The sequence below is a fragment of the Leiobunum rupestre genome, unplaced genomic scaffold, assembly GCF_980474605.1.
Source record: "Leiobunum rupestre unplaced genomic scaffold, qqLeiRupe1.1.hap1 H1_H1_scaffold_14, whole genome shotgun sequence".
Taxonomy (NCBI): Eukaryota; Metazoa; Arthropoda; class Arachnida; order Opiliones; family Sclerosomatidae; genus Leiobunum; species Leiobunum rupestre.
This window is the reverse complement of record NW_028324283.1, coordinates 1,090,856-1,117,833: the sequence shown is the minus strand read 5'-3', so window position 1 is coordinate 1,117,833 and position 26,978 is coordinate 1,090,856. Positions and strand designations below refer to the sequence as shown.

Below are 26,978 nucleotides of genomic sequence, written 5' to 3'. Positions count from 1 at the left end.
GTAAAAGCTAGTTCAGGTAATGAAGCTGTTCCCTCCAAGGCTAGAGTGCCAAAAAATCTGTAGGTGGTATTATTCCTAAAGATAATTAAAATAAAAGGCTTTTTGAATAATGATAACTCATGCTATGCTATTTCCATTTTACAAGCTCTTTTTAAAATTCCAGAATTTGTCAGAAGCATTCGAGAAAAACTACGGTTGCATTGCAACAACTGCTGCTTCAGAGGGAAGATCCTAATATTTCACTTTTATAAACCTCTGCTTGATGTACGATTTCATGGAAATGATCAACAGGATCCAGTAGAATTTTTGATGAATCTGTTTCAAAAATTTGAAGGTGAAAATGTTCTTATTGATAATTTATTGTCATTTCGTATCAAACAAGATGTCCAAATTGTCCTAATGAGAGATCTATAATCAACAACCTCAATATGGTCGTGTTTTCATCGTTAATGTATTTCTAATAAAAAAAAATAAGTTTTAATGAATTGTTGGGCTACTTGCGTTCAGTGCTAAAATGAAATGAAGGAACGTCGAACGATTTTGCATTCTTCTAGAAAATATCTAATTTTGAATTTGGCCAGGTTTACTTACCGGGGGGCTGATCGAACTAAAAATACCACTCCAATTAAAGAGTGTAGTACTGATAGGGTAAACATTAATGTTTCTAATTCAAAACCAAAGCTGCTAGGGTTCATATTGGAGAAGACTGTGCAGCGGGGCATTACATAGTTGCTATAAAGAATCCTGGATCTGGAACAGGGTGGACACTTTGCAATGACAGTCAAATAAGTCAAAGAAAAAGGTTTTTTTTTTAAATTTGACTGATGTCTATTGTTTATTTTTAGAAAAACTTAAATTTCGTAATAAATGGCTGCATGTATTTCAAATTATACTCACGAGGAGTGTACCCAAGGTGTAAATCACCGATATTGATAAAACTCGGGGGATATGTAGACCTTGGGGTAAAATGAATTTTCACCAAGGGAAAAGTTACGCTGGGCTTCCGTTTTGCTATGGCAACCGAAAATATTTTTGACAACTTAAAATGAAAAAATCTTCATTTAAAAAAGCATGGGATTTGGTCGGTTTAAAAACTCAAAAAATAAAAGATTTAAATTTCAACTAAAATGCTAAATTTTGGCAAATTTGGGTGAAATTCATCGAATTTGATAAATAAAGGAATATGTAAAAATTTTACCTAAATAGGGTATTGACAAATAATTGGTTTTTGAAATTGACAACAATTGTCTTAATTGACAAAAAATTGGGTAAAACGACCAAAATTGGGTAAAATTGGATACAATCGGGTTTAACCAACTAATATCGTCTAAAATGCGTTAAAATTATAAAATTGGGGTAAAATGATAAAATTTGGGTAAATTAATCAAAATTCGTCCAAATGACAAAAAGTGAGTAAAATTGTGTTAAAACAACTAATATCGGCTACAATTGGGTAAAATGATAAATTTGGGTATAGTGACCTAAAATGTTTAAAATTGTATTAAATCGTGTTAAACAACTAATATCGTCTAAAATGGGATAAAATTATAAAATTTGGGGGGTAATTGGAGAAAATTGAGTGAAACAGCCAAAAATGAATCAATTTGAATAAAATTGTGTTAACCCAACTTTTATCGGATAAAATTGGGTGAAATGATAAAATTTGGGTAAAATATTCAGAATTCACCCAAATAACAAAAATTGGGTAAAATTGTGTTAAAACTACTAATATCGGCTACATTTGGGTAAAATATTCAGAATTCACCCAAATAACAAAAATTGGGTAAAATTGTGTTAAAACTACTAATATCGGCTACATTTGGGTAAAACAGGCAAACACGTAGTTAAAAAATGATTAAAATTTGGTTAAACAACCGGAATTGGGGTTAAATAAATGAATTTGATTAAAAAGAGCAGTATTTGCTTAAATTAAACAAGTTTAATTCAATAGTCAGGAATTTGGTGAATAAAAAATTTTAATTTCAACTAAAATGCTAAATTTTAACAATTTTGGGAAAAATTCATTGAATTTGATAAATAAAGGAATATTTAAAAATTTTACCTAAATAGGCTATTGTCAAATAATTTGTTTTTGAAATCGACAAAAATTGTTTAAAATTGGATACAATCGGGTTTAACCAACTAATATCGTCTAAAATGGGTTAAAATGATAAAATTGGGGTAAAATAACAAAATTCGTCCAAATGACAAAAATTGTGTTAATCCAACTACTATCGGATAAAATTGGGTAGAATTGTGTTAAAACTATTAATATCGGCTACATTTGGGTAAAACAGACAAACACGTAGCTAACAATGATTAAAAGTGAATAAAATACATGAAATATGGTTTAACCACCGGAATTGGGGTTAAATAAATGAATTTGACTAGAATTGCGTTGAGATAAATGAAATGAACAAAAGTGGATAAAAAGAGCAGTATTTACTTCAAATAAATAACTTTAATTCAATAGTCAGGAATTTCAAAAATTCATATTAAAGAGCCAAAACTCTTAATTTTGGAAAAAAAATATATTTTGAAAAATAATTTTTTTTAGTCTCAAAATTTTAGAAAATTAGTTTCTTAACCTAATGTATTTGTAGAAAAAATATCATTTAAATTAAAAATTAGACATTTTTCAACTGGTCAATTTCACATGGAATTTATTTCCTTGTTTAGCAGTCAACTTTTGAAAAAAATGAAAATATTAATTACCTCGCGCTTTTTCTCGCGTTTACGGCACGCGCTTCGTTTTAGTTGTTGTTTTAGAGCTAGAAGGACTCGTGAAAAAGCACGAGATCTTTGAGCTTTTAATTTTTTCACGTTGTGAAGTATTTAAAAGTAATCGTTGCGATAGAATTTCCGTCATATATTGAAAGTACCTTAGGTTGCAATGATAACGAGAAGCTCTTTGCAAAGGAGATTTTCAGGAATATGTGTACAATATTATCAGAATATATTCTTCAAGAAGAAGAGGAACTCTTTCGTAAGTTTTTAAAAGCAAAATTGGTAATTTACCAAAAATGAAATAATTTAATCTAACCTACAGCCGGCCATTCAATTATATCACCAATTAAGCTGCTCCCAGACTTCTACTAGCAGCGAAGGTTCGATTTTTTACAGTCAACCAAAACTGGTGAACGACGCTGGAACGGAAATCCCGACGGAAATAATGGACAACTGTACAATTGAACGAAAAGAAGAAAAATAATCGCTGCTAATCCACATTGGAGTATAAAAACACTACAATCGAAAGGGTATAATGAACTGAAGCATCCAAATTACAAAATGCGCTGGGAAAAACAAGTTGCTTCTGGCGGAACAAAATACGAAAAAAATTTGTACATTGACAAGATTACACTGGAACGATTTGAAGAAGCACGAAATGAGTACAAATGTATTCGTGACTTGAATTTACAAAGATGGGCAATCCAAGCTTCGCGCACCTTTAAGGACCCAAATTTAAAATTTAACGCAAGTCGTCACTGGGTTAAAAATTTTAAATTTAGACACGGGATTTCAAGTCGAAAGGTGACTACTCTCATTAACCAAAGAGGAATAAGAGATATAAGCGCAATTTCTGATTCTGCGAAAGAGTTGCAAACGAAAATAAAAGAAATGGCAACGAAATACAACCCAGCTAATTTCGTCAACACTGATCAGGCTCAATTTTTTATGAGCTCACCTCGGGTCGCACTCTCACCCACAAAGGAGAAAAGGTGACGCTTGGATATGCTAGATCTCCCACAAATCTTGGCACACACTCTTACACGGTCCAGTATGTGATAAGTATGGAAGGGGAGATGTGTTTGTGTGTTTACAAGAACGATCAGGTAAAATAGGTCCAAATGTAAAGGAACATCTTTTTACGGCACCCAATGTCACGCTGACATGTAGCGTCTCGGGAAAATTGACGACGTCACACGTCGAAAATTTTCTCGATAACATTTTATTGAAAAGCATTAAAGAAGACTTCTTGCTTATTTTGGCCTCTTGGTCCGGGAAAACCAAGCAGTCAATATATGACGAGCGTTTTGGCGTAAATGGGAATCCGGAATGTGACCTTAAAATAATTCCGGAAAAGACTACTTCTATTTGCCGGCCTCTAGTCACAACTTTCCATCGTCAATTAAAATATTTCGCCAGGGAAATTTTCACAACGGCTAATCTTGAGTTTCATGATGAAAATCCCGTGGACGAAATAACAACAAGAAACAATATTATTCGCACTCAATCACTGCACCATAACCAATTATCGGCGTCAATTTTCGAACCGATGATTAAATATTCCTGGTTCTCTTCTGGACTTTCTGACCAAAAACCCATATTTTACTCTGCGAAAGAGGCATGCTTCACTTTTCCCGTTGCTGATTCACTAACATGTAGTCGTCCTATTTGTTCTAAAATTCGCTTTGTTAAATGCGCTCACTGCCGACAAAATTTTTGTTTTTCTTGTTTTTACTACGATTATCACTATCATTTCCAATGATTAAACTCCTGTGTTATTGAACATAAATTCAAACCTTTTAAGTATTATAAAATGTTAGTTTATTATTAACATTACTTATAAATTCATCTTCACATTCTGGGAATTTTTCGTTAAAATGTAACAATATAGAAACCAAAATTTTAATTTAGTAAAACTATGCAACTATATGTTACTTAAATTATTTTGTATATACTTGTTATTTAAATCTGTAAATATTTTTTTTTATCTACCAACATAACGACTATACTAAATATTTTATTTTTACATCTCGGTTTTTTAATTTGAGTTGTTCATTAAAAAGCTTTATTTTTTTGTATATTTTAAAAATTATACTTTACAAATAGTATTTTCCGTCGACTTGATTAAATATAGTGCTCGGATTTATATTATTTTTTAGTCATGAATAAAATAAACTCGGCGATATTTAAATAACATTTATTTAAATAACGAATAGTAAATGCCACTTTTATTCAATGAAATGCGTGGCTGTATTTAAAAACATTCATGATATATATTGATTTTCTTAATTTTCACCAAATTCCTGACTATTGAATTAAACTTCTTTAATTTAAGTAAATACTGCTCTTTTTTATCCAATCGCGATTTTAATCAAATTCATTTATTTAACCCCAATTCCGGTTTTTTAATCATTTTTTAGCTACGTGTTTGTCTGTTATACCCAAATGTAGCCGATATTAGTAGTTTTAACACAATTTTACCCAATTTTTGTTATTTGGGTGAATTCTGAATATTTTACCCAAATTTTATAGTTTAACCCAAATTTTATCATTTTACCCAATTTTATCCGATAGTAGTTGGGTTAACACAATTTTATTCAAATTGATTAATTTTTGGCTGTTTCACTCAATTTTCTCCAATTACCCCCCAAATTTTATAATTTTATCCCATTTTAGACGATATTAGTTGTTTAACACGATTTAATACAATTTTAAACATTTTAGGTCACTATACCCAAATTTATTTATTTTAACCAAAAATTAATCATTTTACCCAATTGTAGCCGATATTAGTTGTTTTAACACAATTTTACTCAATTTTTGTCATTTGGACGAACTTTGATTAATTTACCTAAATTTGATTATTTTACCCAAATTTTATCATTTTACCCCAATTTTATAATTTTAACGCATTTTAGACGAAATTAGTTGGTTAAACCCGATTGTATCCAATTTTACCCAATTTTGGTCGTTTTACCCAATTTTCGTCGATTTCAAAACCAATTATTTGACAATACCCTATTTAGGTACAATTTTAAAATATTCCTTTATTTATCAAATTCAATGAATTTTTTCCAAATTTAGCATTTTAGTTGAAATTTAAATTTTATATTTTTTTGAGTTTTTAAACCGAGAAAATCCCATGCTTTTTTAAATGAAGATTTTTTCCTTTTAAGTTGTCAAAAACATTTTCGGTTGCCATAGCAAAACGGAAGCCCAGCGTAACTTTTCCCTTGGTGACAATACCCCAAGGTCTACATATCCCCCGAGTTTCATCAAAATCGGTGATTTACACCTCGGGTACACTCCTCGTCAGTCAAAGAACTTCCATGTGGCCAAAAAACTTGGACCAAAAAGTTGGATTCCCTTGATATTCAGAAGTTGCTGATAGCCAAATAGAATTCACATAAAATTAAGTGAAACTCATTGGTGGTATTAATTAATTACCAAAAATAATGTGCGCAATTGTGTAAGTAATATATAGCTCCCGTTAGTTTGTAGTCTTAGTGATAGACCTATTTTTTAAGTTATGGGAGATTAAAAAATGAACTGGAATGTGAGCGATGCATGAGAAAACCCCGCAATCATATATTCTTTTTAGAAATGCAATTTATCATAGTAGAAGAATTTATCAAAAATTGGTTATTTAATGACCTAAATTATGTACCAGAGTATTAGGCTTGTGTTTCGCGTATATTTTTAACTTTTACTGATTGGTTTTTTTAATGTTATTTGAGCCCCCTTACTCCTATATTCAAGTTTCTTATAATGTAGTTAGATTTTTCATAATGTATTTTAATAAATTTCCAAATTATCTTAAATTAGGTAATTATTATATTAATAATTCCAAGGACCCAGCAAACACAAACACACCCTATGGACATCCGATAGACGTCACACTCGGATCTTGCCTTCGTCCGTAGGACATCCCAAAATCCGGGGTTGACGTCGGTTGGACGTTAAAGGACGTCCAAATGTCCGGTTTGTCTATAGCCGTAGTACGTCCCGGGGACGAGTTTTCAGACGTACAACGGCGATTACGGCGGTCGTCCCCTGGATGTCTTTCTATAAAACCTAGAGATGTCTTTAGGCCTTTAATTTGTTTCAATCATGGCTCAATAGGGATGAAACTAGGACGTTCATTGGATCTCGTATTCTGAACAAATAATTTAAAAAGCCAAACTTGATATTAAAATTTTATTCAAAACATTAAAATACAAGATAATTTTTGCTTTCAATTTCGCTTAGTTTTCCATTCTATTTCGCTTAGTTTTCCATTCTATTTCGCTTAGTTTTCCATTCTATTTTGCCTAGTTTCCATTCTATTTTGCTTTCTTTTTCTCTCAATTATACTTATATTTCATTCAGTTTAGCCTTGTTCCCCTATCATTCACCTAACTGTGATATTTAGTTCAAATAAGAAACGCAAAAGTACAAATTTTCAAATATTTAATCGTTTTGAATAAACTTCTTAAAACAGTAAGTTAAGACAATAAATAATAAGTTTAGAAATATGTTAACGAAATTCAAACTTCTAAATTAAACCAATAGTAAATTTACAGCTTTCATAACTGTGCCTGATATTTTTTCAGGTGAAATTTTTAACACAATTTTTTGAAAGAAATCCAAGGTTTTTTGCAGTTCTTTCGGGTATTGGATTTGGAATGAATAATATCCAGCTAGTAACGTGGTTACTGCAACTCTTTCAATCATTACTTCAAGTGACGAATTGAAATAATCCTCATTGGAAGAGTGAATAATTGGTGTCAGGTCCTTTTCCCCCTAGAAATATAAATAGTATTAATTTATAATGTATAAAAATATAATTACTTCCAATTACTTTACCGGCATATTAACGGTTATCCATTTATCCAGACTCTCTCCAAACAGATATGGCAATAACAAAATGTATGCACGTACCTCGAATTCTTAAAAATATATTAGGTGACATTGTACTATTAGAGGTATTATAATATTTATCTGACCATTCTTATTTTCTTCAGTAAGCAATTCTGCTTGGGATTTTAAGGTTTTTGGGCATTTTCTTAGATTGTAAATATTTTAATATTTTGGCTGCTTTTTCTTTAAAGAAGTGAACAAGTATTACAGAGGTCATTGTCTACTTTGGCGCTATTTCAAGCTGAACTCTAATCTTTGTGTTTTAACTTATAAAATTAATATTTATGTGTACAACAGTCTCTTGTTTATGCTTAAAATAGTTTTGACTATTTTGTATTTAAAAGTAGTTCAGTTATTACGTTTTCATTCGAACCCCCGGAGCTAAACAAGTTGGGTTATATATCGTCAACTATTGATATTATAATTCTCAAAATTATTTTAAGCACTAGAGGAAAGTTCAGCCTATAAATAAAAAGTTCAGCTTGAACGAAAATATAATATAATAATGCCATAAGTAGTTAAAATTCATTAGCATAAGTAACAATAATAATAATTAAGGCAATTAGTAAATATTATCTGATAAGGTAAGTTAGAAGAAACCACCTATGGACTGTGAGAAGGATGATAAAATACGCGAAAAAGTAGATTAGTCCATAATTAAAAGGGATAATATAGCTAAATCCTAAACAAACGCGAAACTCGGATCAAATAGATCTTCGAGTAATAAACTAAATGAGTTCCAAATAGAACGAAACCGGTCTACCGTTGGAATTTCTGGCTATTTTATTTAATTTTAATTTAGTTTATTACTCGAAGATCTATTTGATCCGAGTTTCGCGTTTTTTGCTCGAAGACCTATTGGGTACGAGTTAGTAGTAAGTTTAGTAAGTTTTTTAATTTCTTCAAATTTGTTTAGGATTTAGCTATATTATCCCTTTTAATTATGGACTAATCTACTTTTTCGCGTATTTTATCATCCTTCTCACAGTCCATAGGTGGTTTCTTCTAACTTACCTTATCGTATATTCTATTCTCCACCACACTCCCCCCTTTTCGGCTTTCCGTTGCTATATGCAACGCGTTTTGAAATTTTAAATGTTTAGGCTTAGTTTCTCCTTTAGATTTGACAGTCGCCAGCCAGATTTCCCGCACGGTACTGATGAGTTCCAAATAGAACGAAACCGGTCTACCGTTGGAATTTCTGGCTATTTTATTTAATTTTAATTTAGTTTATTACTCGAAGATCTATTTGATCCGAGTTTCGCGTTTTTTGCTCGAAGACCTATTGGGTACGAGTTAGTAGTAAGTTTTTTAATTTCTTCAAATTTGTTTAGGATTTAGCTATATTATCCCTTTTAATTATGGACTAATCTAATTTTTCGCGTATTTTATCATCCTTCGCACAGTCCATAGGTGGTTTCTTCTAACTTACCTTATCGTATATTCTATTCTCCACCACACTCCCCCCTTTTCGGCTTTCCGTTGCTATATGCAACGCGTTTTGAAATTTTAAATGTTTAGGCTTAGTTTCTCCTTTAGATTTGACAGTCGCCAGCCAGATTTCCCGCACGGTACTGATGAGTTCCAAATAGAACGAAACCGGTCTACCGTTGGAATTTCTGGCTATTTTATTTAATTTTAATTTAGTTTATTACTCGAAGATCTATTTGATCCGAGTTTCGCGTTTTTTGCTCGAAGACCTATTGGGTACGAGTTAGTAGTAAGTTTTTTAATTTCTTCAAATTTGTTTAGGATTTAGCTATATTATCCCTTTTAATTATGGACTCATCTACTTTTTCGCGTATTTTAGCAAATATTATCACCAAACTGATTTTTTAAGTTATTCAGTATTCCAGGTTAGGTTCAGCACAGTGAACCCGAGTGCCTTAAACATGCCCAAGCCGAAATATACTACTACTATGGACGATAATATACTACTAAGATCAGTTGCACGTCCCGATCGAAGCTGCGCGATAGTGTCAGTGCCGAAAACGGTTCCCTCAGAAAATTTGCATTAACACCTCAGAAAGCGTCATACTTATTGTTATTATGTAATTTATGCTATTAGCCAAATATAAAACATGAAATAATACAAACATATCCTGAAGATGCTCTCTGTGCCAAGTATGTAACCAATTGGCTCTACCAAATTTAGATTATCTTTACCATATATAAAATATTAGCTTTTAATAATCTTTGTTACAGAATGGTTTAAGCTAAAAATTTGTAGTGGTTCTTCTGGAATATTTTTGTATGCTCTACGTACTGACTCAATTGGCATATCTAATAGCGTATTTATATTATTAGCGATAGTTGAAGATATGGATATCGGAAATTTACGTTTTTCGCGAATTTCTAATATCATTAGCGCAACAAATCTTTCTAATTCTAAAATGTATCTAGTTGATTATTAATATTTTGAACAATATGGTTTTCATTTTCAAAATTTGAATTACTTTCGTGACTATCCGGCGCTTCATTAATTATACCATGTTCAATTGTGTTTTCTATTTCATTTAAACTATTTTCACGAGGACTACCTTTATATAGTAATATGGTTCCTATATAAATGAGATCTTAAATATTCGAAATTGTTGAAAAAACTAGTGCAGGGGTCAAAAATGCAGTTAAAAGTTGTGTTTTAACATATATATATATATCACATGTAAAATTAGCCATTTTTAAAGGAGATTTAGAGGTGCATAGAACTGTATGCTAGAGGATTGCGTACTGAATCAAGATACCATTTTGAATTATATAAATTAGCAGGCTTTTTCTTACGACGTGTTAATCACAATCTAGGAATAAAGTCTCAAAGATATCTGAAAATAAAAGTAAATTACTTACAAGGAGAGTACCCGAGGTGTTTATTGCCGATTTTGTTCAAAGTCGGCCGTAATGTAGACCTATATGAAATATGAAATTTCCCAAAAGGAGCCGTTGCACTACCCATTCAATTTGCCATGGCAACCGAAAATGTTTTTGACCACTTACAACCAAAATAAGATTTTTCCCTTATTTTACCCAAATTTTGTTACAAATTTACCCTAAAAATGTTTCAATTTACCCAAACTTGATGAAATTTACCTAAATGTGGTCCCCCTTTTCGGCTTTCCGTTTCTATATGCAACGCGTTTTGCAATTTTTAATGTTTAGGCTTTGTTTCTCCTTTAGATTTGGCAGTCGCCAGCCAGATTTCCCGCACGGTACTGATGAGTTCCAAATAGAACGAAACCAGTCTAACGTTGGAATTTCTGGCTTTTTTATTTATTTTTAATTTAGATTATTACTCGAAGATTTATTTGATCCGAGTTTCGCGTTTTTTGCTGGAAGACTATTTGGTACGAGTTATTAGTAAGTTTTTTTAATTTCTTCAAATTTGTTTAGGATTTAGCTATATTATCCCTTTTAATTATGGACTAATCTACTTTATCATCCTTCTCACAGTCCATAGGTGGTTTCTTCTAACTTAACTTATCGTCCAAATTACACATTTCGTGATTTTTAAATTTTTCAAAATTTTCGTTCCATGCTTTTTTAAATGGAGATTTTATTGTTTTAAGTGATTAAAAACATTTTCGGTTGCTATAGCAAAACGAATGGGTAGTGCAACGTCTCCTTTTGGGAAATTTCATATCTCATATAGGTCTACATTACGCCCGACTTTGAACCAAATCGGCAATAAACACCTCGGGTACTCTCCTTGGTTAGTTAATTCAAAATACGTCCTATCTTCATTTGTTGTTTGTAGAAAAGTAAAACAACATAATAAAAAGTATTGCACACTTAATTTTTTCTAAGTAATGAGTAACGTGGTTTTTAGCTCTAAGTAATGAATTACGTGGTTTCTAGCTCTAAGTAAGGTGTTACGTGGTTTCTAGCTCTAAGTAAGGTGTTACGTGGTTTCTAGCTCTAAGTAAGGTGTTACGTGGTTTCTAGCTCTAAGTAAGGTGTTACGTGGATTCTAGCTCTAAGTAAGGTGTTACGTGGTTTCTAGCTCTAAGTAAGGTGCTACGTGGTTTCTAGCTCTAAATAATGAGTAACGTGGATTTAGGGAAAAAAAGGTAATCTTACCTTGAAAACTGTAAGCGGTTTTGCCACTGTTTCAACCCTACCCGAAATGCAAAGCGTTACAAATTTTTCGACGACAACGGCGAAGTGGTCTTTTTCCTTTGTTTCAGCTACAGCCCCGATATACATCTACCGTTGAAAATATTTACTGCCTACACGTGTCGTCCAGAGATAAATTAGAGTAACGGGGGTAAAGGACAACCTATGCCTTTAGCTTCTAAGCTTTTGCCTTAAAGAAATTGTATACTCAATATGTTTGAAGCTTTCAAGTTTGCTACCTAGCATTCAAAATTGAATACAGTCTGAAAGCAAATTTCTAAGGGTGTAGAGTGATCTTGAAATTTTAGTTTATCATATATAATAACTCCCAGATCTCTGACTTCGTTACAGATGGAATCGCGCAACCATCAATAGAGTAGATAAATTTCGGATTTTTAGATCCAAGATGAAGGACTTCGCATTTAGAAACGTTGAAATTCATTCCGTGAATTTTGGACCATTTTAAAACCTCTTCCAGATCAGCTTGTAAACGCTCGCAATCATTTTGAGACGAACTAGATTATACAGTTTACTGTCATCAGCGAATAATAACATGATAGCGTCTCGAACGACTTCTGGAAAGTTATTTATAAAGATATTAAACAGTAATGGTCCTAAAACAGAACCTTGCGGAACACCACTCAGTAGTGGTTTTAAGTCCGAAAAAGAGCCTTTAAATACTACACGTTGGCATCGATCGGTGAAAAATCTTTGAAGCCAGTCAGCCGCCGCACCACAGAAACCAGCATCACGAATAGCTTTGTTAAGTCCAGCAGAAGGGATAGTATCAAATGCTTTTGCGAAGTCAAGATATAAGAGATCAACAGACTGGCCGGAGTATAACCAACCAGTCCAATGAAGAAGATTAGTATTATTAGAATTCGCACCCTTTAAAGGTGTATATTTGCACCCTTTAAAGGTGTATAATTGCACCCTTTAAAGGTGCATAATTGCACCCTTCAAAGGTTTATATTTGCACCATAAGGTTTATATTTTTACCCTAAGACGGTTTCCATTCGCACCACTCGATGGTTAATATTTGAACCATTAGAAGGGTTTTATCAGGGGGTAGAAACGTACGCGAAATGCGTTGTCTCATGCGATTCCCTAGTGGGAGAGGTGGGGGTGGAAGTTAAGTCTGAAAAGTTTCAGCACGTTCGTCTGCTTCGATATATGGACCTCGTGGAGTCGTGTCCTCGTTCGGGCCTCGGGCTAAAAATAAATCACGCTTATTGTCAAAAGAAACAACCCGAATCTATAAAGCCGAATGGTTAGTATTACAATTTTAATTATCATCGATGTAGTCATAAATTGTTTGTTTTAAATATAATTTCAGGGGTAAACTTTAAAAAACGCTTCAAAATTAATATCTTTGCCCAATGAAGAGATTGAATCTCCTGATTTACCTTTTGTAAAAATAAGTTTTAAATGCTTAATTTCAAATGTTTTTCTATATTTTTATTCTTTTTAAACAGCTTTGCTTAGAAAAAAATTAAGGCTAGAGGTCGGCGGAACGAATAAATTAACCGGCAAAATTTCGATTAACCACAAAAAGTTTGGTTAACTGTTTTTTATGAACACTTAATACGAATAAACAACGATTTAACATACAAAAATAATCGATTTTTTCGTATATTTTTTGGATAATTTGCGGTTATGAATAAAAATAATTAATTGGATAATTTCTTATTCAAATGCCGATCTCTAATTAAGGTAAATCCAATTAGGCCTACTTGTCCATATTTACAATTGAAGGCACCAACGTTATTAATAAACTTCGCTACAATTTAAATTTAACCCAACTTATGATTAAAGATGATTGTGATAGTTCTTACAACTTTTGAATTGGCAAGATTTTCCCATATTTAGTTTACACCTTGGTAAAATAAAATTCCAATCAGTAAAATAAAGAAAATTTACGCTGAAACACCTCGGGCCTCGTCCTCCAGTCCCGATTTTTACGAGATTTAAAACTGAACCGAACTGAATTTTTCAGACTTTTTACCCCCTCGCTATTTCATTGCCCCCCCGCAACTAGGGAATCGCGAGGTTAGACGGGAGCCCGTAGGAATCTCGCCGCATTTCCAATCTAGGGTACGTAGTCTAGATTATCTTTGGTTTTATTTACACCATAAAAAGGTTCATATTCATACCCTAAAAAGGTTTATATTTTAACGCTAAGACGGTTTACATTCGTACCACTCAATGGTTAATATTTGAACCATTAGAAGGGTTTTATTTACACCATAAGAAGGTTTATATTTTTACCCTAAAAAGGTTTATATTTTTACCCTAAGACGGTTTACATTAGCACCACTCAATGGTTAATATTTGAACCATTAGAAGGGTTGTATTTACACCATAAGCAGGTTTATATTATTTTCCAAAGAAGGTTTATATCCATACCCTAAAAGGTTCATATTCTTACCCTAAGGAGGTTTGCACCCTTTTGATGGTTAATATTCGAACCAATAAAAGGTTAGAAATAAAACCATAAAAATATTTATATTTACACCTTTAAAAGGTTTGCATTCAGGCCAAATGCCTTATTTTACTACAACGTAAGGATAGACATGTAATTTTCTAAATATAAAATACTTGGATGTTATATAGTAAAAAAAATTCGGAAATTATGCAAAATTTCATTTTTTTATTTCAAAGTAGCCAAGGAATTTAAAATTGTTTGAATCGGTTGTGGAATTCTTTTTGGTCTATCAATTTTCAGCATAATTACTTGTATGAACTCTAGAGTTCTTTTCAATTTCTTAGGATATTCCAAATTAAATACATAATAAGCAGCGCTGGCCCTAGGGTAGAGCAAGTGGAGCGGTCGCTCTAGGCGCCAGGACAGCGGCCAGGTGGAAAGGGGCGCCAAAATTCCTTTTGAGAGGCGGGGGGTGGCGTGGCAACAATCGAAAAACAATCTCGCTCTACCCTGACCAAGGGCTAGGGCCGGCGCTGATAATAAGTTGCGAAACAAACTGAAACAGCGTGTACAATTGAACTACATTTAAAAAGGTTTTGAGATATTGTAACACCAACTGGTGTGTTGAAAATTCAATCATTATTAACTCTTATAAGTGGGGTTCCACATTCTTCATCCTAATAATGAATTTTAAAGAAAAATATTCAGAAAATATTTTTTATTTAGTACTTAATGGTTTCAGTATAAAGAAGCATACCGTTTCTGAAATCCATTTATTTTGGGCTTTGTTAAACAAAAAAGGCAAAACCATCAACGCGGACGCAATTTTACGTAATTATTTTCTCCATACTTGTACAGAATTTTTTCAATTGAACTAGAATCTGAAAGTTAAAACGGATGTAATTTAAATTGATTTTTAAACTATACATTGTTACTATCCTGTTTTTCACAAAGCAGTGTGTGAAATTCCTCCAGAACGTCAGATATTAGAATGTTTTCATCTTCTCCGCCGTAGTCTCCATACATTGTACTCTTATTTAAAATAACATCTTTTTAGTACGCCTTTCTTCATTATAAATAAATTTCTACTTGGCATTATAGTACGGGTAAAAGAGGCCAAAAAGGGCTCTTCAGCGCCAAAATTCGTTCTAATTTGAAATGTGGCTTAAAAATTCAGGATTCGATGAGTCCGCAGCGATGCAGTGTGGACATCATAGTTTTTGGGTGGGCAAGAGGGGCAGTTGCCATCCGAATTTGATTTTAAAGAATTATGTCATTGAACCCTAAATTATTATCCACGCTGAGTCGAATATGACCATCCGCGAGTCCGTAGGATCAACCATTACCGAGGTATGACGTCATTTGTACCAAATCACGTGTTTTTCTCTAAATTGCCAAAACTTTAAACATCCGGTCGAGAGAGGGAATCGTTTCCATTGTAGTTTTTACGTCCGAGTCGGATAGCTAGGGAAAATAGTTTCGGAGTAATGACCAAAAGTAAACTACAAATGACGTCATACCTCGGACACGGTTGATCCTACGGACTCGCGGTTGTTCGCATTCGACTCAGTGTGGATTCAGTGAAATTCAGGGTTCGACACCAAAATCGCCATAATTCGTGTAACTCAAATTCGGGTGGCACCCACTCAAAATCTATGTTGTCCACCCCGCATCCTCACAGTAGACACCCAAAAAAATTTTAGGCCACATTTCAAGTTGGGACGAGTTTTGCCGGTGCGCAACCCTCGTTTAGCTGTACTATTAATTAATACCCCTCGTCGCTTTTTCTTTATTTCTTCAAACCTATCAATGGGATCATCAGTTGAAGTAGATTCTGTGTTAGCTGCTTTTCTTTTGTTTTGTACGGCAGCTCAATGTTTCTTTTTAGCTTCATCCACTTCCTTATTACCCGTGAGAGGCTCACGGTAATGTTTAAACTGGTTTTTATTGCACCAAGCCATTTAGTCTAAATATTTTGTTATAAACCGCGCATTACTTACTATATCAAAAGATAAATAATTAAAGAACCACTCACATATGCACCAGAAAATTTCCTATGGTTACCATCCTCGTCACGGTAACTCAAAAACTTACGTTTTTGAACAAGTGCTCTTAACACCGTGGCATATTGTTCTGAAGAGGGATATCTATAAACAGTTAAATTCAAACACTAGTAGGAAAACAACTAAAAACAAAGAATTGTCATATTACAATCCATATATAGATAAGTCTTCAAATGTATTAGCTATTCGATTTCTATTCGATTGCTTTCAAACTTCATTATCTTTATGTCGCAGCATATCTTCGATGTCTGCGGCAAATCGGGGAACACTATAAAAAAGAGGGAAAACCCTGTTTTGCTTTTCATTTGACCTGAAAATGTACATTATACCTTTTATCAGACTGCTGTGTGATGTTAAAATATATCACTCACATTGTAGAAGGCTCAGTGGAAGAGCAAGTGTTATCTCTGATGATATTATCATCATATCTCATACTGCTATCTGCGTCTAATGCCGCTCTAACTGTGGTAATCGGAGCAACTTTAATTCGGGATTCGTCTTCTGGAATTTTATTATCTACATCCCTAGTAGCACAAAACTACTGGCCCAACTGTGGTGGAAAAACAGTTGGCCCTTACAGTTGGGGAAACGGTGATTTTCGCGTTAAAATGTCCGACCTGCCCAACTGCAGGTGATTCAGTCGGGTATGCGCCATGGGCCAACAGTAGGCCAACTCCAAAACCAGTTCGAAATTTCGTTAGGGGTTCCGTCGGAATACAGTTGGGGATCAGCCGGAATACAGTTGGGGATCAATATAAATTTACTGTATTATCAACAGATGGCCAACTTCTGGATAACAGTCGGGAATTCATATGAATTAGACTTAAGCCCAACTGGTTAAATATGCGAAATAAATGTGATATATGCTTAACAATGTAAATTAATTTTAACGATACGCTTTTGCCGCTACGATTTTCCCGTCCCCCTTCTCTATCTGGAGCATAGTTGATCCAATTCTGGATGACTTTAATAACTTCAAAGTCTTTGCAGTTTGCCATATTTTTTTGCACAGCTCCTACAAACGTAATAAATTTCATCAGTTATAGGATTAAAAGGGACAATTTCATAAATTTCTTACCAACAATGACATCATTCAATTTAAGATTCTTAAAAGCGTACTTCCGTTTGAACCGTTTCCAATTAAATTGTAAAACGATATTGTGGTCCAATACCTTCCGCAAAATAGTTCTACAACAATCAGCTGTTGATTTACCTCCATAACAAAATAGCTTCTTTATCTATAAAAAATAAATGGCATAATTTTGAAACATTGTAAAAGGCTATATTTCAAAAGATTTTCTAATTGCTGCAAATCATCCGTTGTATTAATTGGGAGTTCTGGAAAGCCGTCGATTTCAATCTCGTTATCTTGCGGGCATCCAATTTTGTTTAGCAGAAAGTTTGCTTTGGTATTTAATTCATCCAGGTGTGTATTTAAATTATTAAAAAAAAATAATTATGGACTAATCTACTTTTTCGCGTATTTTATCACCCTTCGCACAGTCCATAGGTGGTTTCTTCTAACTTTACTTATCGTATACACATTATTATAATAGGCAAGTATGGAACCAACAGATAGGCATAATGGCTACCGAAATATATGAATAATAAAACATTAGAAAACAAATTAGGATGCAGCGCGCACTTTAAATATAACGCGTAATAACGTTGGCGAAAGATTTAAAAATGTGTCAAAACTGTGATTACGGATACTTTGCATTTTGTATATCAACTTGGTAACAGGTGGCGCAAAAATAGCTTTGTAACTCCAGAAGTCATGCTCCTATAAAAGTTGAAGGTTTAAACTTACCGTGCTGACTCGATGGTTGCGAATCTGAAGTTGAACTAAACTTTCTAATGTCATTGGCAATCAAATAATTTGATGAACGAGAAACTGAAGACTGCCTCAAACCACTACTTTGACCTACATAAAAGAAATTGAAATTATTAACATGATTGTTTAATTATTAGGCTCAATGGTAAAAATTACCTCCTTTTCCGTCGAAAACATTTCGTTCATTGCGGTTTGAAAATATTCCAGAAAGTGATGCTGAAAACAATAATACTGGTTTTAAAAAAGGATAACATAATTAAAAGTGGAATGTTCAAACTTAATTACAATGCTGAGAATCTGAAGTTGAATTGGTTAACTTTCTAATATCATTGCAAATCAAATCATTTTGTGGGCGAAGAGAACTTAAAGATCGGCCCAATTCGCTACTTTGCTCTATATAAAAGAAATTAAAATTAGTAACATGATGTTCTGTTTATCAGACAAAATTTTAAAAATTACCATCACTATCGGAACAATCTTCATCATTACGCTTCGAAAACAAGGATGACCAAACAGGGGTTTTTTGGTTTTTAGACACGTTATCTGGTTTACGAGAGTTAAAAGGCACTTGGTTTATTACTTTTTGTTGTGTGTCGACAATCGTTATTACTTCAGTTTCATTTTGTATACTTATTGACTTTGAATGTGAAGACTTGCTGTTGTTCTTTTGGTTCTTATATTTACCTTCAAATGAATATTTTGGTAATTTCCTGATTACTTTTCCAGAATTGGTATTTGATTTTGTATGTCAAATTTTGTCTGTACAGTTGTCTTGTAATTCAGGTGTATAGCTTCTCATTATTTCCTCGTTTACAACTGATCCAGCAAGATCATAAGATTCAAATAATTCTGGGTTTACACTGAATATGTCATTTCTAGAGCAGTTGCGGGTATCATGGAGTTCATCTAATTTGTCCAGAGGATGGTTTTGAGAAACTTTTTCCAGAGAACGGTTTTGAGAAACTTTTTCCAGAGAACGGTTTTGATCATTTTTTTCCAGAGAACGGTTTTGAGATGATTTCCGAGAAGGAATATTGTTTTCACGCTCATTTGGAGAAGCACCAATTGATCCATTATCTAGGCATACAGCAACATCACCTAAAACACCAATGAAAATTACAGGGAGTTACGTATAAGTAGGTATATAAAAAATATATTTACTATTAGTTAAGGGAGCCAGCGGTGGTTTAGGAAGTGCCATAGGTTTTCTTTTGGAAGACTTTGGTAAAGTTTTGCTCTTCTTGGAAGGTGGTTCATTTTCGTCAACGTTTGATTCTAGAAGTATTTAGTTTTGAATTACATATACTTTTTTTTCATATACTAGAATTTTACCTGATTCAGAGAAAGATTCGCCACTGTCAAATTGTTTGTGGTATTCATGCTTCTTTTTGGAACGTCTTTTCCCACGACCTAAGGCCTCAGTCTCACTTCCATGATCAGAAGTGTGCTCCGCTTTATTCAACAATTTCCTGCATTCTAGATAAGTTTCTTTTCAAGAAATTATTTTTTCAGCCATCTTATTAAATAGACTATTAATAAGATGGAAAACAGATATAAATTTTACTCGATTTTCGTAGGATTTTGCCTTTATGCAGAATCCAATCTTTTCCAGGTACAACGGAATCCAAAATAAGTTTTTTGGCGTCTAATTTATCAGGCGGATAGTAACATTAAGTATCTGATTTGCACCACGAATGTGGAACCGCCTCCACAGTTTCATCCTCCAAAAAACGAAATATTACATACATCTAAAAATTATAAAATTAAAGGTCATTTTCCAGTAAAGAAAATAGACAAGGATAATTCAAACCCACAAATTATATTTAGTTGTTTCAAACAACACACCTTGTGCGCTTGAATTATTTTTCTCTATTTTCTGAATTAGTTTATAATATTTTAAACAAATTATTTAACTTAGTGTATGTTTTAAACAACACATCGTGCATGCTTGAATCTATTTTCATAAATAATATGTATAAATATATATAGACCAGGTTATAATTAGACTACAGTTACATTGAAAGTGAGGAACTCCTACAAATTGATGGAAATGAACTCTCAATTGGTTCAGCTTAAAAGTTCCTGGTCAATATATTTTAATAAATATCGATGGGAGAGATTTCAAACTAAATAAGATTAACTGAAGTGGAGTAAGGGAACGACTGTTACAAAAGAGTGTTTTGTTGGGAAAGATAAAGCATTTACGATCCAAGACTGATAACGGATAAACCTTTATTTGTTTTGATATCCAAGCTTTGAAAATGCCAAGCTGAGATGAATGCAACTGATATTCAAAAACATCAGAGTAGAATTAACATAAATTTCCCACAACCTTAATTGAATTATCTTCCGTGACGTAAATTTTTTTAACAATAAAAACTTCCCCAGTAGTTAATCGGAAACAATTATCAGGAGTTGAAATTGATACAGTTAATTTAAAAGTGATCACTTTTTTAAATGATTTTGCGTTATGTGGTATATATACACTATGGTCTTTATATGGTTTTTTCAACACAGTTTCCCGGGTTGGACACTTAAGATTTAAGTAGTCACATTCATCAACTCGTTTGATTAATTGTTGTAGGGGTTTATTGGGCGAACGAAGTTTTTTTTCAGTATTTGTAAATGGTTCTCAAATGGAAAGGCAGAGAAGGAATCTAGAGGACCATAATGAGCCACATCTAGTTTTAATTGAGTTAGGGCATGCACATTGAGATATATAAATTATTTTCCATAAAAATCTGGTGCCAAGGTTACAATCATGTTCAGCAATTCCCCTGCATATACTAAATGTGTTTTGATTAAAATTGGCGATGCGAGAATGTATATAGCGCAGTGAAGTAATCTAAAATGTTGAAGAACATCAGTAGCAATTATTCCTTTTGAAAATATAGGTCCAGTATACAGCAATAACTGTCAAAGTTCGGTTGCTTTCCACCGATCTATATATCTTAAAGACCTGGGCTTCCTAGCGAATTCACTAGGAACAAATTTTTGGGAAGATTCCAATTTATCAGAAAGTTCACTAACCATCTGGCTACTTAAGCGAACAATATGCTTCCCTTTTTTGGCCCAATAATTTAACATGCGCCTAACTATACCTAGGCAAACTAGTTGCATATAATCAAGGGGAAATTGCTTAACTATATCGATATCCAGACGTTCAAGAGGACTGCCATTTCCAGCTAAATGATGCTCTTCATTCTCTCGAGAACGAAATGAATGATTGGTACGTAGCGTTACGGCTTGCATTTGTGAATCATTTATAAATACTTTTTGTCTGGCATAATAAAATCCCCGAATCGTACATTTGTCACATGACCAATAGCCTGTATGCCCTTTTGTGTGTTTCAGGTGAGACCTAGCAGGTGTATCTACGATTATTGGACCATTTAAATTTCATTTGACGACCCGTGTACCATTAAGAAAACCATTTTCTTTAAGCTCTAGAAGCTCGTCAATGAATGGGTCAAGATACTCATTTAGTGTCTCTGGTTTTGATTCTCCGCAAAAAACTCCGATTATAAATACTTTTCCAGCAAACCCACCAGGAAAGGTATACGCTGAAGCTAAAATTGGCCAAAATTGTTTCCCTTAACTTTTAAACAATGGCACACCGTCAATGTTTATGGCAAAAGAGAGTTCGCCATCAAAATTAGGTTCAGAATCTAAAAAATCTTTAATACCCTTGCTAAATCCACAGTACCAGTATTCCCCATTTGTAATAGATATAATCCCGGTTGTAAGTCTTTGCGTTTTTAATAGTGTACGTGCATCGGCAGGTAACTCATTGTGACCATACCGTCTAAGGATCGTTAATAAACTGTTAAGTTTAACTGAATCTATGTTGTGCTCCAATGACCAGGTCCTAATAGAATCAGATAGGTCTGTTAAATCCTCGTCCGACGCGCTATTATCAGTTGTACTATTCACCTGATACCTTTCAAAATTATCTACATTCTCAAATGAATTTCCGGAAAAATCTGAAGCATAGTTTATGTTTTCATGCTCATTACCAATTTTGTCAGAGTCCGATTGTACTAATCTATTAAAGCTACATGGAGTGGCATTCTCCGTATTAGTGGGTTGTAAAATAATGAAAGAAGCATCGTTTGAGACTTTTGGATCGGACTCTGGTGTGTCTGATATTCGACTTAGTACATTATTGACATAGTTTGCCCTTTTTCTCCGTTTCTGCCTTTTGCTTAAGCCATTTACAATATTTTCGTTGTACGAAGTGCCAATTCTGTTATCTTGATCATTTGTTCTGTCCATGGTTAAAAGGTTTGCTATGACTAGCCTAGGGAAATTCTTACTATTGTTTACGAGTTCATATAATTATATTATTTAAAATAATGAAATCCGAAAACATTGTAAATCAGCCTCATAGAAAATTAAAAACTATAATACTTTTTTATGTCCAAACAATGCTCATGCATTAGCCTTTACCGATCCACAACATAGTATAAGAAAAAAGAATTAAAATCGAATAATTTCACGCCAAAATTAAGAAATATATAAGAAATGTATTTCACTACCTTTTATTTAGTAGATTAATTCTTTTTGATCTTGATAACGACGTAAATACGTTAAGAGAAAGTGGACAATGAGGTTAACGCTCTAAGCCTAACTGAGGATCAATCTGGTTCCGCTAAAAAACGCGCAATACTTGAGCCTTGGAAAAGAGAAGTTAACTGGAAAAGAAAAGTCGGCGGACCCTGTGCGAGGCTTCTTACTTCCCAGAATCCCTTGAATTACGGTAGGGTCGTGTAAGCGTCGCCCCCTATCATTCTTACTTGGAGAAGAGAAGTTAACGCCCAAATTATTTTCCTTAACGATTACAGGGGGCGCGTTGACGTAGAACCCTACCCCAATAAAGCTTGACCAACAACTACGCCAAAAGCGAAGAAAGTAAGGGAAAATTTAAGGTTTAAATGGTAAATCTATTCAAGCAGGTCGCATAGTCTTTTAGTTCTATTTATCAAGAACTAATATCATGTATTTATATTTCATTTTATTAACTTCAAACTATTATTAACTTTCAAAATTAAATTAATTAACATAATTATTAATTTTCTTTTTAATTGAATATAATGATCGACTAGGTGGAGCGACATCTGTTAACGTGAGGTTTTGCAATGAGGGGAGGAATTGTAGTTGGCCAACTAAAAATCGTTGTTATAGCAAAAATGAGTTATTTTTCGAAAAATAATCATTTTTAAAGAAATAAGAAATGAGAATACGAAAATATGAATAATAAGCAATTTTATTTAGCTCAAGAGTTTTATTTTTATCTTAAAAACATTTTAAAAATAATAAAAAAGTAGGAATATTTTAAAGAATTTAAAAAAACATTTTCAAAAAAAGGTTTTTGTAGTGAATCGGCGCTACTCTCTTTCCGCTCTAGTAGCGCCTATTCACTACAAAAACCTATTTTCTTGGCGTTCAATATGTTAAAATAGATTTCAGAAATGCAAATATATGTAGTAAATACTACTTATGCCTCTTACTCTACGTTCAATACGTTAAAATAGATTTTCTAGAGAGGGGGATGTCCTTCTGGTGATTTAGAATTTCATTCTCAATCACCGGTCTCAATCACCAGAAGGACACAAAGAGCTTGGCTCCCGCCGTTCACCCGCGCCTATCCCGTTCCTCCCCCACCCGCGCCTCTCTCTCAATCACCAGAATTTCTAATCACCAGATTCTCCCGTTCACGGGTTGCTTTCCCTCAACCCCCATTCACTGGATACTTTATCTCTCGTTCACCAGCTCCTTTCCCCCATTGCTTTCACCCCTTCTAATCACCAGTTGCTTTCCCCCAACCCCCATTCACTGGATACTTTATCTCTCGTTCACCAGCTCCTTTCCCCCATTGCTTTCACCCCTTCTAATCACCAGTTGCTTTCCCCCAACCCCCATTCACTGGATACTTTATCTCTCGTTCACCAGCTCCTTTCCCCCATTGCTTTCACCCCTTCTAATCACCAGTTGCTTTCCCCCATCCCCATTCTCCAGAATTTGTTTTCCTCGTGCAGATATCTGGAGATTAGATTTTTACCCGTTTGCTTATCGCTTCAGAACTCCTTAATTTCTAATCTCTAGGCAATAATAACAAGTTATTTTCAATTTAATTAATTTTTATTTTATTTTAGAACTTTGTTTACATGTTAGTAGGTACTATCAGATATTCCATTAGATGGTTATCTTGTGCATTACACAATGAAAACAAATTAAAGTAGCTAAGTTTACAGGTTAATTGATTATCTACGAGTAAATTAGTAAAATCTTGTAGTACTTCCGAGGGTGATTTAAAACAGCCAAAATAAGATTTTACTTGATGGTACGAATTAAATTGATCTGGGTACAAAAATAAACCCTCGAAAGGTTTTCCATATAATAATTCGTGAATTTTTTTAAGGTTTTTAACAATAGCTAAGTACATGCATTCGATAACATTTTTATGTTCGTTTAAAAGATTTATTTGAAACCGAATAAAATCAATTTTTTTTTGGAACTCACCGATTTCGCGAGCTCCCAGATCCAGAACATGACCGTAGGCAGAGTTCAATTTGATGTTGTTGGTAGTGGCGACGACGGATACGTTGTTGTCGTGATAGTCGATGATGTTGTGGGTTAGAGACGATGCTCCGGTTTGCGTAGCGGCGAAAAGCTCTCCCCAAAGAGAGAGTAGATTGGTGAAAGCTTCGGAGGTCAGGAACAGAATATTTTCGTTCGATTTTTTGAAGAAGAGAACTTGTAATTTTGATCCGTCGAAACCAAAAGAAATGTAGACTGATCCTCCTAACGTGATTTTTATGTTGATACGTCTTTCTTGGCCCCTGCGTTTGGATACGGTATGCGTCTCGGCTATAGAAAATTAAAATGTTAAGCCTTTGTCTATTGAAATAGTAATAGTATTAATAAAATAATGCTTACCAATAGATCGTTTTTCCATGTTTACGGTAGATGAGGAGAGCAAAGCGTATGCACTTCTTTTCAGTTCAGCGTCTCAGAGAGAAATGACGCATGGGAGATTAATCAGTTCCTATCTTGTTGAGATTAATTCATCACGTGATCTAAACTTCAAATAACCCTCAAATTCTATCGGCTCTCTCTCTCTCTGAGATAACAGTTCTAGACACTCGAAATTAAACCGTCCCAGTGCTCGAAACTGCCTCTAATTATTCCCATTGACGTCACATATTAATCCACTTGGAAGAAGAAAAAAAACCCATTGTAGTTTCCTCTCGAGAGCTTGTGATGCAATCATATCCTAGAAAACAATACAATTAATAGAAATTAACATAAAATTAGTATACTTTTAATACCATTTTGTGAACTACAGTGAAAAAAGTTACAATTTTACGGTAGAAACGTTTTCAAAATACCACAAAATGAACTCAAATAAGAAAATTGTAATTAAAATAATCACTACGGCTATAATTTTAGAAGGTTGTTTCAGGACGGTGATTATGGCAGATGTTTGTACTTCAGTGTCCATATCGGAAATGAAGTTAAATGGAATATTTTGCGTAAATAAGTATAAATTTTAGCATAACCCTAATATATTCTCGAGAACTGAACAAGTTCTTTGGGAATAAGAGATAAGCTTACTATCTTACCCCTAGGCCCTATATAAGGGGGGTGGCTGAACCGGGGGAACGTCACTCTATTGTTGTTCTTTGTGCGTCTAGTACCAGGATTTTTGAAGCGCGCTCTCTCTCTACGTAAGTTTATTTTGAATTTTTTTATCGTAATTTTTTTAATAAGGTTTAAGTAAATTGGTATTAAAATGAAAGGTGTACAATACCCAGAAAATAATTTAGTTGATACCCCTGAAATGATTATAATCGACTCCCCTGAATTGATTGATATAACTGATAACGAGCTCCCGGAAGTACCCATAGTAACTTTACCCGATTCTCCAGAAATGGAAATAATAGATTTAACTGATACCCAAGACCCTACCCTTTCCTTAACTACAGTAACTGATTCGCAATTGGAACGTTTAAAAGAAATGACAATGGTACGAGATTATCTTAGAGAATATCAACTAACCCATCAAATCTGTTCGCCCCCTATCGTTAATTTACCTTCACCCCTTTTAAGACCTAGTTCTATTCCACCTGACGAAGTACGTTATTCGCCCTCGTATACGCCTATGGATGTACCCTCACCCTTTCTAGAATCAGATGACACATGCCACTCTTTATCTTTGGAAGATAATTTTATCATGTCGCCCCCCAGTACGGACAGCATTCAGCGCTTAGCTGAGAACGTACAAGTTGCCCGACGGGACGCGGAGGAACTTGCAGCCGCAGCCGCAAGGGCAGCCGAAATGTTCGAGGAAGCTAAAGCGTTGTTAGCTGCTCGTACGGCTAGTAGTAGCAGGCCCCCTCATAATATTTCCCCTCAGCGTAATAATGACCCTATAGCGGTCGCAGGCCCCTCACGAGCTCCGCAGTATTCACCTCCATCGTCTCAGACTGCTGAGAAAAACGCGAACCCCGAGAACGCAAATTTGGCTGCCCCCACTTCGTCTCCTCATCCTCAAGTTGGAGGTGGGTTGGTTGACGTTCCAATAACGCCTCCGTCCTTTCCTAATTTACCAGGTTCTGTTAAAATATTGAATAATAATATCCAAAATTTCCCAAATTTTGGACTAATGGGACGGACTTTAAATGTCCGGTTAGAAAATAATATAGAAAACGGTATTTATATATTGATGGAAACCCTATTGGAGGACTGTTTGCCTTCAGATATGGTTTCGGTTTCATTCGTGAACGTCACTAACCCCGGTTTTCAAATTAACGTCAGTTTCCGGCGTCGGGACCAATTAGACTTGCAATGGTTGATGACGTATATCGATGAAAAAAGCTATAGATCCGAGAACGATGGTAGTTTTTTTGAAGGAATA

General features: G+C 34.0%; 1 protein-coding gene across 1 annotated transcript; it reads right to left on the bottom strand.

The window, feature by feature from the left end:
- Nucleotides 1–24,221: 24,221 nt before the first annotated feature.
- LOC149920594 (uncharacterized) lies at nucleotides 24,222–25,038 on the bottom strand. Its single transcript, XM_090164355.1, has 2 exons — nucleotides 24,998–25,038; nucleotides 24,222–24,928 (listed from the first exon to the last, which is right to left on the bottom strand). Exons 1-2 carry the CDS (start codon nucleotides 25,014–25,016, stop codon nucleotides 24,222–24,224), a joined length of 726 nt encoding a protein of 241 aa, XP_090020481.1. The 5' UTR covers nucleotides 25,017–25,038.
- Between the last annotated feature and the right edge of the window lie 1,940 nt (nucleotides 25,039–26,978).